The sequence below is a fragment of the Daktulosphaira vitifoliae genome, unplaced genomic scaffold (genome assembly GCF_025091365.1).
Source record: "Daktulosphaira vitifoliae isolate Bord-2020 unplaced genomic scaffold, ASM2509136v1 Scaffold_5, whole genome shotgun sequence".
In the NCBI taxonomy this organism is placed as follows: Eukaryota; Metazoa; Arthropoda; class Insecta; order Hemiptera; family Phylloxeridae; genus Daktulosphaira; species Daktulosphaira vitifoliae.
This window is the reverse complement of record NW_026099576.1, coordinates 1,013,330-1,030,634: the sequence shown is the minus strand read 5'-3', so window position 1 is coordinate 1,030,634 and position 17,305 is coordinate 1,013,330. Positions and strand designations below refer to the sequence as shown.

At 24.2% G+C, this 17,305-nt stretch overlaps 2 protein-coding genes across 5 annotated transcripts in view; one reads left to right on the top strand and one right to left on the bottom strand.

Moving 5' to 3' along the window:
- Positions 1–12,745, top strand: part of LOC126908081 (uncharacterized) — a 25,121-nt gene extending 12,376 nt beyond the window's left edge. For 2 of the 4 annotated variants that reach the window (XM_050689938.1, XM_050689936.1), the window contains 8 exons: positions 25–276; positions 361–609; positions 1,619–1,727; positions 3,408–3,503; positions 3,920–4,017; positions 6,086–6,246; positions 10,602–10,854; positions 10,914–12,745. In XM_050689938.1, coding sequence (XP_050545895.1) covers positions 25–276; positions 361–609; positions 1,619–1,727; positions 3,408–3,503; positions 3,920–4,017; positions 6,086–6,246; positions 10,602–10,845 — 1,209 coding nt within the window. In that variant the 3' untranslated portion in view covers positions 10,846–10,854; positions 10,914–12,745. The remainder of the gene's footprint in view (positions 1–24; positions 277–360; positions 610–1,618; positions 1,728–3,407; positions 3,504–3,919; positions 4,018–6,085; positions 6,247–10,601; positions 10,855–10,913) is intronic. The other 2 variants (XM_050689937.1, XM_050689939.1) reach the window with 2 other exon arrangements.
- LOC126908087 (glycosylphosphatidylinositol anchor attachment 1 protein) overlaps positions 12,172–17,305 on the bottom strand; it is a 13,847-nt gene continuing 8,713 nt past the window's right edge. The window contains exons 5-13 of the mRNA XM_050689962.1: positions 15,745–15,852; positions 15,456–15,664; positions 15,038–15,150; positions 13,958–14,038; positions 13,801–13,904; positions 13,625–13,734; positions 12,827–13,026; positions 12,605–12,772; positions 12,172–12,540 (exon numbers count right to left, since the gene is read on the bottom strand). Coding sequence (XP_050545919.1) covers positions 12,252–12,540; positions 12,605–12,772; positions 12,827–13,026; positions 13,625–13,734; positions 13,801–13,904; positions 13,958–14,038; positions 15,038–15,150; positions 15,456–15,664; positions 15,745–15,852 — 1,382 coding nt within the window. The 3' untranslated portion in view covers positions 12,172–12,251. The remainder of the gene's footprint in view (positions 12,541–12,604; positions 12,773–12,826; positions 13,027–13,624; positions 13,735–13,800; positions 13,905–13,957; positions 14,039–15,037; positions 15,151–15,455; positions 15,665–15,744; positions 15,853–17,305) is intronic.

The window sequence follows — 17,305 nt, the reverse complement described above, 5'->3', positions numbered from 1 at the left end:
TTTTTTTCATTTTTATAATTTCAGGGTAGAAATGCTCCATATTTTCCTTACCTTTTAAAACATGAACCAATAGAAGGATCAGAACAATTACGTGAAGATGGTTCTGCTTTAGTATGTACTTTTTGTTATCATGGTTTTGTTGCTCAATGGCGCGAATTTGAATCGGCTACAATTCCAATTCCTCAACATCAACGTACCTACAACCATAAAGAGTATTCTTGCTATGTTTGCACACAAATAAGTGTACGTCACAATGTCCGATCCTTAGCAATTAATGTGAGTACTATACTGATAAAATATATTTAAACATTAACCTTTGTATGTAAGTATGATAACTTTATTTACTTAATAAATTTTCAGAATTATCCATCTTTGCGGTTCCATCTTCAAATTAAAAGCCAAGCGTTATTACTTGAAAATGGTGAATATGCTGTGGTTTGTTTTGAATGTTATGAAACCATTTATGTACAGGCAATTGAATATGAATGTTTTGGAGTAACATTAGATAAGAAAAGTTATCAAAATTTTAACTTTACTAAGATAATAAACCATCAAGATAATAATGATTACCAATCAATTAAAAAAAATACCTTAGTTGATAAAACACAGGTAATTTTAAAAATAGTGTTGACTAATAATAGTTATTGTTATCATCAATATTTCCTTATTATAATGAACATATCTTCTAAAATTAAATAGGTTTTATTTAAATATTTATAATAATCGTTATTCCAGAACTTAAATAACTTATTATTATTATAACAATAAACTCCTAATTAATAATATACATTATATAAATTTAAATACATATGCTCTGGTGATTGAAGTATCAAGTTTTCCAGTAGTAATCGTATTAAGCTAATTTTTTCAGAAAACTCTTATAATTTAAGGCTATTGTCATAGCGTAAAAAAGGTTGGGTATTATTAAAATTTTTTACTAATTATTTCATAAAGCAATATAAATGTTTTAACGCTCAAAATAAAACTAGATTTTGTTAAACAAACATTGTAATTAGTTCCCTGTTTCTAAACATTTTTTCGCTAAATAATAAACTATAATTGTTACAACAGTTACTAATTTTTATAAACGTTAATAATTTTAATATTATATTAATCTATTATGTGATCAATGCACTGAATTTTTAATACTAGCTACATTATTTTTCTTAAAGTAATAGTTTTGTTAAGAAATTTATATTAGATGAATTTGACAGCAGTTATTTTAATCACTGTAAACCAATACTAATTTAAAAAATATCCCAACTCCACTTTACTGAATTTCCTAATGTTCTTTTCTTTTCAATTTAAAATTTTAAAAAAATTGAACTTTTTTTTATTATTAAAATTGAATAATTATTATAATGTAGTAATGTAGTATAAACTTCATAAATTATTTTAAAAAATTATAATTAAATCAAAAGTATAAGAGTTCTTACTTGCATATGTTCCTCTCTATACTAAAAAAAAAATTGTCAACATTTTTTAATTTTATTTATATTATTTATAATAAATAAAAATTCTAAAAATGTTAATGTTTAATATCTTAAAACTCTGTTTATAATGATTGTACTTTATAAATATTAATATATATATTATATATATTGATTGAAATTTAAAGGGTAACCTAACAAATAAAGCTGTGCGGAAAATTAAGCAACACCAAACTTTAGATAATTCAAAACTATTGGTTCAAAATTTTAATCTATATAATTCAAAATTTGATACAGGTTGGTAGATTTCATATTAATATGTTCAGTATTTTATGAAATTTGGAATTTTATGGATTTTCTAATATGAAAAGTTTATTAATAATTCAATTATTGATAGTGATTTAATTTACAATATACAAGATGATCTGTTAATTATAAATTACTCTACTGTACTAAATTACTCACGAAATGAAGATAATATTGAAAAAAATGTTTACATCTATATATATATACAGGGTGATTTTTTTATCATAACCCACTCAATTACTTGCAGAATAATAATAATTTAAACATTTTTTTTTTCATTATCTTTAGTTACACAATATTCTTGAATTTTTAACTATGTAATACTTTTTAAGTTCATCCCTTATGCCTTGGAGGGGGGTCAACTTTGTTTTTTTAAATGGTAACACATATTTTTAATTTAATAAAATGTTTGAGTTTTTAATTTAATAGTAAATGGCATTTGAATTTTTAATATAACTTAATTCGTTTATTAGATATAATCATTTAAAGTTTCAAATTTTTGAATTAATATACAGGTATAATACACAAGGGATTACAAATACAGGTAGCTAATTGGTTTTTTATAACATCGATATTAGCAGGTACACAGCATTGTTATTATCAATTGTAGTAAGGCACATTGTTATGAGTTTATAAATACACTAACTGACAATACAGAAAGTATATCTATTGATAATCATAATTGATAATAAACAATCCGTGACTGAGACAGCAATGTCATAAAAATCCAATTAGCTACCTGTATTTACAATCCCATGTGTATTATACATGTATATTAACTCAAAATTTTGAAACTTTAAATGTTTATATCTAATAAGCTAATAAAGTTATATTAAAAATTGAAATGCCATTTACTATTAAATTAAAAACTCAAACATTTTATTAAATTAAAAATATGTGTTACCATTTAAAAAAACAAAGTTGACCCCCCTCCAAGGCACAAGGGATGAACTTAAAAAGTATTATATAGTTAAAAATTCAAGAATATTGTGTAACTAAAGATAATGAAAAAAAAAATGTTTAAATTATTATTATTCTGCAAGTAATTGAGTGGGTTATGATAAAAAAATCACTCTGTATATATATATATATCATCTAATAATTACTTTTTAGAATCGTCCCTTATAATTTAAAGGGGTGACAATTTTATTTATTTCAATAGCAACTAGCAAAAAGCTAGTTAAATATAAATTATTTAACTAGCTTATAAAATAGAAAATGATTGGTCGACTACAACTTTTGGATTAGTATTTCAGAAGTTATTAACAATTTAAAGTAATGAAAATAAAAGAGTTCGGTTTGGCCAACTCAACTGATTTCTTCATCCTACCTTGGTATAAAAATGAGAGTAACATCCAAAGTACTAGTCCAACAGTTGTTGACCAGTCATCCTATTAATCAAATAGTCTTATATTTTATTAGTTAATTAAATATTTATGATACTATTTAAAGAAATAAAGTTCACACCCATTTAAAATATAAGGGATGATTCTAAAAAATAAATGTTAGCTGACAAATCTAGAATTATGTGTAACTAAAATAAATTAAATTTTTTTTTTTTCATTATGCTTATTTTTCATCAAATAATCTAGTAGTTTATGATAAACCGATCATTTTGTATATATTTAGTTATATAATTTAAGATCCAGAATTTTAATTTTAAATTTGTAGGCCAAACTTTTCCTCCAACACCCAATGGTCGTTCATTTGCTGCTGCATTAAGAAATCTTGCAAAACAAGCTATACCACCTCTAACAAATTCTAATGGTAATATAATTTAAAATTAGAAATATAAATGTTGTAACGTTATATAATACAGGATGTAAATTTATTGGACCATAGTTATCTTTTTTAATAGATCAATTGTTAAATAGGTTTATATATTTATTTTTCTTATCACAAAAATTAGCTTTCCTAAAAAACTTGTTGCTACAAAAGAATCACAACTAAGTTTGCGCGAAATACAAATTGATATTTGTTAAATAGTTGTCCTTGTTATTCTTATTTTAACGAGTTTTTAATGAAAATTTTAATATTCTTGCAAAATAAATATTTATAAATCACTATGTGTAAAGTATCACATTTTGGAAAAACACGGGTTGTTAAAATTCTGATGACCCATTAGATTTTATAGATTTATTTTATAATTTTAAATATGTTCATACTTGAAAAAATATTTTTAGACAAAGATGAAACTAGAGATTCTTTAGAAACACACAAACAAGGAACTTTGATAAGTAGACTCGTAACACCACCTATAAACAAGTCATCACTCCATAACGTAAGTCTCTATAATAATAACTTAATTTAAAATAGACAAATATAAATATTTATTTTAGATAATTATTTGGTTACCAAATATTTTAGATGTGTTAACCTGCAAGTTTATTAAAAACATAATATGAGATAATAAGAGCTCAAAATTTTATTAAAATTTTTTTTTTTGTAAAAACTGAAAAATATCTTTAGTGCATGTTATTGTCGTACGTCGGTAGTGCCCCAACGTAGACACAAAAGTTTAACACAAATTTATTAATGTTTTATATATATATATTGACGACGAGTTCATCGTTCGAGCTCTTCTTGAGTCCTCCTGTTGGATAAACTGATCAGCCCCAATTCCTCTAATTAGTGGAATACTAAAGGGGTAGAGTTTAGACCCGTCAGCACAGTCTAGCTTAAAAGTAGCAGACTGAAGGGTGGCTCCTTGTCAGCCACCAGCACAACTACTTTTTTACTATACCCACTAAAGGATGGTTAAGTCCAAAAACTAGCCAGCTCGTTCACTAATTATTAAGATTGACTAAAGGACCAGCAGTCCAACCTAGACTCTAGCCGCACACACACACACAAATTCTAAGAATACAGTGAATATAAAATATTTGCGCTAAGCCCAGATTTTTAAATAGTTATTTTATTTAAGAAACGTATTAAACACAAAGTCAAATATAATATAAAAATTTAACACAAAAATTAATTAAATCTTACAAAAATATGAAGTTATTCTTACACCAACGACCTAACTCGTAACTCGACGTTTCTTAGACAAAACGTCCAATCCCGTCTCGCCCAGTATCGTCCCCCTACACTTTTCATGTTTCCCTTTTATATTCTTTTTCCCACCATTATTAATTTGCTTACCCTGCATTTCCTTTTTATATGGAATTATTATATTGCTTAAGAGTTCAAAAATTGCTTACTACTATTGTAAAGCTTATATTATACTAAAATCGACGTAATTCAATACTTCCTCATCTAATTACTACATTATGAAAGTTTTAAACCAAAATAGCTCAGCTTTAACCCAATGACAGATACTGCATTGAGGAAGGGGTCATCCACTGACTACCCTCCAAAATAAGTGCAATAAAATTATATATTTTAAAATGTTTGAGATATGTATCTCATCATATCAAATAAACTTTAAAAATTGTGGATTCTTTTTAGGTTTTTGTTCCTAAATTAAGAATTTAAAAAAATATTTTTTGAAAAATGATTCCTTCAAAAAAAATTTTGATTCTCTGCCTGACAGCATCATTTACTATGGTTAACATAGAGATACAAATATTTTTCCAGTATATTATCCTTCTATCCAAATTTTTAAAATTTACCTTAAAAAATAATTGCATTAGTGAATAAAATGATACTTTTTTTTTTAACTCATCAGAGATAAAAATATACATTTCTTAACCAATTTTTGGCATTGGTTTCAAATCTGCAATTGACATGCATAAATGATAAAAAAAAATGTTTTGAATACGTTAGTGGTTTCCTGTAAGTTTTTCATTGGATTTTCATAAATAGCATAAGCTTTGTACAAAAAAAAGCTTATTGTCTTTAATATATTTTATTAAAATGTTTGATAAAAAATATTGCAGTTTTAAAACAAAACAAAAAATTCTGACTTTCTTTACAAATATTTTTTTAAATTTGAAGTTTTTCTTTCAATTTTTAGCACTGATAGGTTCAACTAAATTAAAATTGGGTTATTTTAATGCAATGATCAACAAAATACATCCAGTAGAACTGAAAACTTTTATGAATAGTCACAAAAACACACATCATGGTAAAGTCAAGAATTTCTCAACTTCACATTGAATCTAAAAATATGTTTAGCAACAATTATAATATGAAAAATGTATTATGTGTGATATCTTAATTTATATTTATATCTTTTTTCAAATAATTTTCTTCCATGTATTGCATACAGTTTTTGATATATTGTTTATGTATTCTGTATTTCATAAGCTGAACAAATTTTGACAAAATTTGCATTAATATTATCTGATTCTTACTTTTTAATAATTAAATATAATTAGATTGATTAGTAATTATAGTATTTTTTTAAGGAATCAAAACTGAGTGGCTTTCAACCTTACAAATCAAATGATTCAAGATCATTGATGCCTACATCAGTGTCTACACAATCTCATTTAATAGTTAATCCTAATTCATATTCACCTTATCATGCAGCTAACTTGTATTCTCCCCATCTTCAACATGCTTTCAGGTAATTAATTTTTTGTGCAGAAATACCAGGCATAGACGCCTAATTTTTTTCATTATAATACTTCAACTTTTAGGTGTAAAGAACAAACATTGTGTAAAATGATAAATTTTATAAATAGATGCTATATGTTTTGATACCAAATTTTATTTAAAATATTACTAGTTTGTTTTTATATAATATATTAAATAAATTTTTGAAAAATATTATGGTTCAAAAATTTGAAAACTTAAATAATGAATGATAACCTTAAGGTATCCTACCTAAAAGTTTTTGTCAAATTTATAAAATACTGAAGTGAAATCAGCTCTCATTTATTGTTAAAATTATCTGTAAATTTTTAGGTCATTAAAGGTTGCTAATTTAATTTAAAACTTAAAAATTAAGGTTTCTCAAAAAAAAAAAGGGGGTGGGGTTTACAACATGGAAATCCACAAATACTTAAAATGATTAGGGTTTTTTTTTTAATTTTTTATTATCACATTGCTCAAAGAATTGTGGCTCTTATTATAAAATGAATACTTTTAATAATATAGAATGATAGTCAGATTGGGTTGAGTTTAACATATTCTTCCAATACATTTATTAAAAAAAATTAAATAGAATACAAATTATTTTTTCTGGAAAAAATCGGTTAATGTCATTATAAAATATTTTTAACAATATTTAGCCTATCGATCTTTCTTAATATTTTATTTTACTGTCTTTACATACTCTTTTTCCCCTTTTAATTTTCGACTACCTCGATTCTTCTCCTGTGTTCATTCTGTTTTTGTATATTTTCTTCCCTCTAAACCATAATTCCATTACCATAGTCTATGTTGTGTAGTTACACTCTCGCCTGGTATAACTTTACAATCTTTTACTCGCTTTACGTTCTCTCTCTTTCTCATAAAATAATCGTTCTGTGATTTATTCCTCCCACTTTTATATGTTATATAATGTTCTTATCTCTTTCTAAAATAAGTATTAATCATAGCAAGATCATATGATACTGCGAAATATTTTCTCCATACATTATATGTACTTCTATATATTACTAAATATACTTTCTCCAGTATCATTTCCACTAAAACCATACCCTCCATGTATTCTTTCATATCCTCTCCTCTCATTACCGATATGCCCATTTATATCTCCATCTATCACCGCATCCTCATTACTAAGTATTCCTTGCATCATCTCATCCATCGTTCTTCAAAACACTTCTTAGTTTATTTCATCACAACCTACTTGTGGTGCATAAACACTACATTCAACACTTTTTTCAAAAATTCACTCTACGATTATAATTCTGTCATTTTTCCTTTCATCTCCTTGTTCATTATTATCCCTACTCCATTCTTTCTATTAGTCTTACCTGAGTATATTATTTTATAATACTCATCTATTTCTCTTGCTTTCTCTCCCTTCTACTTAGTTTTCTGCACACAAGAAATATTAACTTTTCTCCTCTTCAATACTTCTATTAATTCTCTACTTCTACCAGTTAATGTTCCAACATTCCAAGTACCTATTCTTATTTTGTATCTATTGTAACATTATCCAAACATTAATTAAATTTTTTTTATTAAATAATGAATGATTTAGAAATATTAATGAAATTTAATTAAAGATGATATTGTTTATTTTTTTTTAATATTTTTAAATTATTGGTAATAGTAGCATTTAAACACATTAATCGGTATGAATGCACATCTCATTTATTGTATATTATGAAGTGTTCAATTGAAATTGCTTTATATAATATAAAATCATTATCCGTAAAAATTGGTCCATAAATATCATTTTTTTAAAGACTCAAAACTAAAATAAAGGCACAGACTAAAAATAAAATAAAGTTATTTTATTTAAAACACTATAAAAGCAGTTGATAAACTGTGCAACACTAACATTTTCCTGGAGTAACACTGCTCAAATTTAAACAAATATTTTATTGGATAATACAAAAAAATTACAATTATTAATATTTAATAATATATGTACCGAAAATTAGATAATTTGCTATTTAAAAATTAAGAATTTAACAGGTTATCAAACATTAAAACTGACATATTTTGACAATCAAAGAAACTTTAAGGATTAATTATTACCAAAATTATATACAGAGTCTTTTTTATCATAACTCTCCACTCAATTACTTACAGAATATTTTTGAATTGTTGGCAATACTTTTTAAGTTCATCCCTTATCCCTTATAAGGGTCTTAACTTAATTTTTTTTAATGGGAACACATATTTTAAGTTAAATGAAATATTTGAGTTTTAATTTATTAGCAAAAGGCATATAAATTTTTAAAATAACTATTCATTTATTAAATATAAAATTGTTGAGTTAATGCACATGTATAATACATAAGGCATTACAAATACAGGTAGCTAATTGGTTTTTTATGACATCGCTATCACAGTCACGGAGTGTTTATTGTCAATTATGACTATCAATAGATATACTTTCTGTATTGCCAGTTGGTGTATTTATAAACTCACAACAATGTGCCTTACTACCTATTTTTACTTTGAATCTATCTTTCTTGCCTATACATGAGTTCAGCCTAGAGTTGAGTAATGATGTCCCTACATTGTTGACACCAAAAACGTTAGGAAGGTCTGTACACATAATTGGTGAAACAGCTACCACTCAAGTTGTTCGATTGGTATCAAGCACTTTATTATTTAGGTCTTCTCTATCTGTAACTAATTTATTTCCTCTTACATGTTGTCCCCACATACATCCGAGTTGCCACAATCACCTAAGTTTTGTTCAGGTCTACTCATAGTTTTTCACAAAATTTTACACTAGTTGTCCATCTTAAGTAACATCATTAATATCGTAACTAGTAGAAAGGTTGTCAAAGTACTCTTATCCCCTATACACAGAGATCATATGAATAAATAGTTATAATAATTAATTTTAGTATGAAATTGATATTTATTAATTTAATATTGTAATTTTTAAGTAAAAATGATAAAGTAGTATATTTTTTTACTTCTATGACAATTAATAGAAAAGAAGTATTTATATATCAAAAAATTAATTAAAAAAAAAAAATTTCCAAATTATTGATTTTTATTTTTATCATGTTTAAAATGATCTTTGCATAATTTTTATTCAAAATGTCAAAACCTATTTTTTAGTATTTTAAAGATGATTTTTTACAAAAATTTATAGTAAAAAACTTTTTGAATCATCTTGCAAATTTGAAATAATTATTAAGTTACCTAAAAATATACTTTTCTAAATCAATTTTCCGTCCTGATTTCAGATTTGTGATTAGAATTATTTTTCATTAGTAATGATCTCAAAAGTTAAAGGTAATAAAAAAAATCAAATTACAGTTTTTAAATTAATGAAAAATTTACATTAGTAAAGTATATTTTTGGCCTTGATATAAGTTTTTTGTCAAACAATTTATTTTCTTTTTAAATAAACAAAAAATTATCTTTTGAAAAGTTGAACTTATTTGGTTGTTACATTAAAGCCTTTAATTTTGATAATCAACCCTTTAAAGTATAAGGGATGAATTAAAAAAAAAACTTAATATATTGAGTAATATATAAAATTATAATATTCTTAATATAATTATTATTTTAAGATAAATCATGCGGCTAATATTAAAAGAATCACCTTGTCTTTAAAAAAAAAAAATGTTTTTACTATCAATGTCTTATGATAAATTAGTTAACAAAAAAACATGGTGATTTTTAAAATAGCCACTCCTATCCACTAGATTTATCTTATAATAATAATTATGATAAAAAAAATCTTTATGGTATTTTTTAGTTTATATATTTCTTGGTTTATAAAGTAAATAATTTTTTTAATTCATCCTTAAGACCTTCTCCCAAAATATTATAATACTAGATTATTAAATATCAATTTCATACTAAATTTAATTATTATAATTAGTATTTATTCATATATTATACTTTTAAATTAAAAAACTACTAATGAGGCTATAAACAAGAAAATAGGAATTCTTGTTGCTTTTTGAATAATTAATTTTAAAAATTAAATGCTATCTACAGATTAGCATCTAAGTGTATTTAATAGAGTAATTTTGATCAACTATACTTGTCCTCACTGTGCTGGTTTTTTTCTATCAAATCATTAAACTAAAAATAGGGATTCCTATGTATTCTAAATGAAAATCTAATGATAGTAACATGACGACATTCACTAAATATGGATATGCATTTATGAACGACATTTTCAAACACTGCTTTAAGTTATTAGTGATTTAAAAAACTCAAAATTATAAACTGTATTAACACAAAATCGCCCATATTTTTATACCCTAAAAATTTATTTAAGAATAATTTAAGTAATTTAATTTGTTTGTTTTTAAACATAAATAGAATTGAAGAACAAATATACCTTGAAAGATGTGGAATGTCTTTATTTTCACCTTCTCCATATCACCATAATAACATTTCACATTCATCACAACTTTATCATTTACAATCACCATTAGTTATGTCTGCTAATGTAATAGAAAAAATGAAAATAGATGAAGATAGACATCAAAGAGAAAAAAATATACAAGAAAGAGACAAAAATAGACATACTCTATTAAAAATTTACAGCCAACCCCCACAATAAACATTTTAAGTATATTAAAATTTAAATTATATATTACTTTTAATTATATTGTGTTTTATTTGTTTCAGATAGAAATATTTTCAAATTTACATACTCGCAATAACTATTGATGTGATCAATAAGGCCACTCTTAACTTTTTGGTTACCAATATTTATAATTCAAATTACTAATACATATTAAACATTTAATCTAATTCAAGAAATGTTTAATATTTAAACAATTTAACACTTTAAAAGTTCAATTACTGCCACATATTGATTCATATAAAACTAATTATTTTGAAATTTTATATAATAGCCTAATAAATTTAAGTTTTAGAGTAAATCAAATAATGTAAAAGATTCATCAAAAAATTTCATTAATTAAAATTAAAAAAAAGTTTCTTTGAACCATATGATTAAAACAGAATTTTTCATTTGAAAAATTTGTTTAAATATTTATTAATATACATTCAATATAACTTATTAATTTTTATTAAATAATCAATAGTTTAGTTGAAATTGAACATTTAATGATATAGGTAAACACTTCTTTCTAAACTTATTATTTTGTATTAATTAAAAACTAATAATAAATATTAATCTGTGGCTCTTTTTGATTGTATAATTTTTTATAACAAGCATCAAACTACTTAATTTTTAAACAAAACAATATTAATATTTTTGTACTTAAGAAAAGTAAAATTAGTTCAAATTAAATCACCAGTATTATTTACATTTTATTTGATAGCATTATGCAAAATGTATTTAACTATTATGTGATATTGTTATTAATAAGCAGGCTTCAGCAAGTTTATCTACTTACAGTACAATTTTTTGCAGTTGGTTATTGAGCAATGTTAATCTTATTTTAATGAATTATAATTTTATTAAAGTAATTTTCTCAATTATGTTTTCTTTATGAAACATTTTCCAAATATTTTTGTTATGGTTATTAAAAATAACTTTTTGTTGTACCTGTGATAAATGGCATACAATATTAGGTACTTTAATTTTCCAAAATACTCTTCTGTATTTTCTATAATTATTTTTATTTTAATTATGATTTTTTTTTATATAGTTCCTACCTCTCGTTTTAGGTTGAAAAATACTTTATTCAAATAAAATAATTTTTCATCAGTATTATACATATGCATACTTTATTTTTGTGTACTATTAAATTAATTAATAAATTTTTCGTTTCCTTTTAAAATCTAATTTGATTTTCATTTAATGACTGATTGAAGACACATAAGAAATAATTAAATATTTATATTTTATAGTTTAAGTAAAACGTGCATTCACTCATAATAAAGTAAATATGTAAACAATTTAATGATAAATGTATCATATTTTTTATTTCTTTTAAATGTGATTGTAAATAAATTATTGAATAAATAAAAAATTAAAAAGTAAAATTATCTTCTCTATTCTTTTTTTAATTTGTCATCTTTCCAATTAGCTGGAAGAAATAAGAGACACCAAAATGACAACCAAACCGGTAGTAATAATAAAACAGCAACTGAAAAAACCCAATTTCCATATACCATATTGTCTATAGCTGAAAGTGTAATCCATTGTCCTGAAGCATCAATAGTTTTAGAAAGATACTCTATTAAATTGAATTCTGGATAGTTTATGATAGTGAAGTATAAAGTTATCCAAAATAGCAAAAATATAGGATGAACAAGAAGCCAAAATATTTTTACCAAAATCCTGAAAAATTATAATTATTACTAAAATTCAACATACAATAAAAAATGTTATGATTTATATTAACTTATTGTTATTTGGTTTTGTGCTAACAGCTGGAATAACATAAATAAGAGCCATTGAAAATCCAAACGAGAAATTATGCATAGATACGCACAAGAGCCCTATACCTAGTTCTAGAAGACAAATTACATGTAATAGAACCCAGTGAGATGTTGTAAAAAACTTTAAGCTCCTAAAAAAATATATTAAAATTAAAATTGAAAAAAAAAAAACAAGTTTTAGTCACTTTTTTAGAAAAATTGGCAATAATCCAATAATTAACAAAGAAATAAATCCATATCCAAATAAGATGGCATAGTGTGTAGGCATATCATTCCAAAGGTATGTAAAGTATGATGGAGCAACATTTGGTAACAAAATTAAACCAAACATATGTGAACCCAATATAATCAAACTTACAATTGCCACATTTAAATTTTCATTTTTCTAAAAAATGTAGAAAACAATAAAATAAACATTAATACTTATCTTAATAAGAACTAATAAATAATATTTTATATATATATATAAAAAAAAAATTTCTCAAAATATATACTTATAATTAAGTTTTATGTTGCCTACATAGCTCACTTGACTTATCGCACGTATTAAGTGTATAAGTACTAAGATTGGATTATGTTGCTTTAATTATATCAATAATTCTGTCTTTATCACAAATATCACATTTTGAAATTGTACCAGCTGGAGTTATGCCAACCCGCGATTCAAATTTCCAAACAAAATTATATGACTTAGTAAAGATTATTTTTCACTTGGGAACAATTAGTAATTGTCAATTTATAAGGAAAGAACATAATGGTGTAACTTATTTTTATTTTTAAAGAAACCCTATGGAAAACTCTTCAACCTATCCGTAATTTTAAAACAAAAAATAAATCCAATAGTATCAATTTTATGAATTCAGAAACACTGTATAAAATTACTCAAACTATTATTATTAAAACATTATAGGCGTTAATCATTGAATGATAGTTTTATGAATATGTTGTTCTTAAAATATTTTAGAATACATAATATATTTTACTAAAAACAAATCAGTAGAATCATCATTTTTTGAAGTATATTGAATCCACGTAGAAAAAGCTTTCAAAAATAAAGCACCAACCAACAAAACTAAACAAGGCATGTAAAAACCTAGAAATATAAAGTAGTTTTAATAATATAAAAAAAAAGAAAAATATTTAACTACACAAATATTACCGATAGAAACATAACGGTCAGTAGATGGCAATAAATAAAAAAAAAAAGATTGATGAAATCGTTCAAGTAAATTATTTAAACTTCGAAACATTCCTTCAACAATCCTTAAAAATAATATAAATTATATTGGTACTATGTAAAATATAATTCTTCTTACCTTCCTATTTGAAGAACACTGATATAAACACCTCGACCGTTTTTTTCATGACCTTCTAAAGTTATAGCTTCAATACCAAATCTAAAGTGGAAGTATATTATTTAATGATATTTTTATGCTTATAAACCTGAATCATAGTCATATCAAATTATAGACTATAGTAAATTAGTTCAAGTTACATTAATATCTCGTCAACAGTTATTTTTTTTAAACACTACTAATTATAAACTTTTTTAAACATTAATAATGAATATTTTAACAGATAATCCAGGATTTAAAATAAAATTTTAAGAAAATATATTATTTGATTAATTGTCATATTATAACTGATTAACAATAAATACCTTTACTAAAACCACTATCAGACTAAAAATAATGTAGGTAGATAATAGAAATTTGTGTTATTAACCACTTAAAAAGCTTAGGAAGTGTGAATTATGTAAGGCTACTGAGGTAGCTTCGTAGAAAAGCTCTCATTTTAATAGCAAGAAATCTGAGTTCAGTTCCCAGTTGACTAATATATTTTCCTCTTAATATCTAAATACTTGTAAATATTCAATCACGTCTATTCTACCTCTACTTATTGTTACTATCTGCTGATCTTGATTTGCTCTTTGTGTAGGCATGCACAGATCTCAATTTTAGGTCGAGTCTGAAAATAATTCATGTCCCAATACTTAAACAATGCTCCAATTTAAGTATAAAGGGAGACTTTGGGAGAGAGGAGGGAAATTTCTTTGCACATTCAGCTAGATAAAAGTTATTTCCTTTTATATTTTTAAACAAAAATTATTATTATTACTTTTTAAAATTTTTTTTCAAATCCACTTATTGTCAATGCACCTCTAGCACACAACTATGCCTTGTACTCATTCTTCAACTTTAAAATTAATTCACTAATTATTAAATTAATAGTAGAAAAAAATGTTTATTCTTTGGTTTTTAGTACTTCATCACTCTATTCTTCTTGTCTATTTCATTAAATATTTATTCTTTTTAGCAACTTCATTCATTTCGATAAGATAGAATAGATAACTCTTACAATTAAAAATGAGTCTTAAAACCAATTACTGTTCTTACCGATGAAACAATCCATGATTACCATCTGGAACTCCAGTAGCTTGAGTCAATACCATTGAAATCATTGTACTTAGATTTGTTTTATAACTAATAATTTTAGATCGTCCGATTTCCTATAAGTTTTTTTTAACTATTATTATTATTATTTATTTATATATATTATTTCAGGAATATTTAATAACCTTTTTTTGATCATTAAAAATTTTTCTTTGGGTTATTTTTTAAATTTAAATGACAAAAGAAAAATGGTCATTTAACAATTTTTTTGGCTCTATAGGTAAAAATTGTATGCATGACTAAAAACTTTAAAAATCGCTATTCATTTTTGGAGGGATTACAATACTTTAACTATTACAACAGAAGGGTGTTAATTATAGTATATAGCTAAAAAATATTTTATTAATTTTCAAAATCATACTCCTCCATCTTTATTATTAAAAGTATGCTTCACTGATTCTTTACTACACAATCGATGAGCAAGATTGACTAAATCTAAATTAGGTAATTGTCCATTCAAGCCAGACAACTTAATGTCAACATGATCAATTTTTTCGGAATGTATTTCTAAATTAAGAGCAGCTTGGATTGCACCAGCTCGACTACTAAGTTTTCCCGAGTCTAAAACATCTAATTAATTTTAAATAATAAGAAAAAATAACTAAAAAGAATAGACAACTTTTACAAATTCGAAATAAATTAATTTTTACCTGGATAACCACAGCACGTCCCATGATAGGCTTCTAGCCAAGCTTGCATACCAAGTTGTTCATGTTCAGTTACTAAAAATATTATATCTTTGGCCCAATACTTTTGTTCTATGAATTATGGAAAAAAAATTGTTTTTAATTAAATTATGATAAAGTAGAATTATAAGGCATTTTTGTTAGATACATTCTATTATTAATAGTACAATATACTAAGTTAGAACTCATTACAGAGAAATAAATTACTATTCTTTTTATATATCACATTAATCCTAATTATAGATATCGGCGGGAAAGGAGTGAGGAGGCTTAGCCCCTACACATATGGTCTTATTATAAAAAAATATAAGAATTCTTTTTTGAGCATGGAGTTGCTGGAGTATTTATTGGACTAAAGTATTACTTTTTTAAATTTAATTATATATAATATTTACAATCTATATATTATAATACATTCATTAAATTTGTTGCAATTCATTAGTATCTGATGACTTCAAGAAAGCGCATGTCATTGATAGGGACTAGAATCAAAGTTATTTTGGTTCTTTGAACATAGAAAACTTAAGAACAAAAATTAACTTATAGTAATATATATATATATATATATACATCAATTTTATTTGGGTTCTCCAGCTATATAAATGTATATTCTAAGTTCCACTGAAGTTTTAAATTCAATATCATATTTTTGATTTCTGTAAAAATTTTTCAAGTAAATCACAAAAAATAAAATATAAATTAACTAATCTATTAGATATAATAAAATTCCCGAAGAACAAAAATCATTTTAGTTCTAAATTCTGTAAATAATTAAAGAGGTTTTATAACAGAATGACACTATCAATATGTGAGCATTGGTACATTTAGGTGATGATGTAGAGTAGTATTCCTGACATACCAAGGAACTGTGAGTTTATTGGAAGATATTAATTTTTAGTTTATCAGTATTTGATGCGATAAGTCAATATAGGTCATATAAGTTAATTATTTATTATTAGAGTAGAGGAGAAGACTAAATTTATACAGAGTAATTTTTGGACTAAGATACTCTAAAGTAAACTTTTTTTTTGCTTCGATTCGAAGCTGTGAAGATATTAATTTTACCATGATGTGTTTATTTTTTTTATGTCTGTTGCCACTTTTTCTCAGCTCTCACTGGACCGATTTCTTTCAACAATACATCAAAAGATCACAAATCGTATCTAGTTGAAGACATTACCCTTAAAAATTGAAAATTTTTCCCTCGTTCCCCGCAAATAGGGGAAATATCCAAAAAAATTATAAATTTAAAAATCGGTAAATTTTGTCATTTTTCTCACTTTTTTTTCTTAAAACTTCCATAATTTTTTCAAAAATAAACAAATTAACATAATTTTTTTTTATACTAAAACCTTAGATATTTCCCTTTCATTTGATATCATTTTTTTGAAAATCTAACACTTAACCTGCTCATTGGGGGGGATTTAAAATAGCAACTTTTTTACAAAAACTAACTTTTTCAACTTAATTTTTGAAAATGTTCCGGAAATACTGCGTCCTTTAAACATATATCAAATTAAAGCTT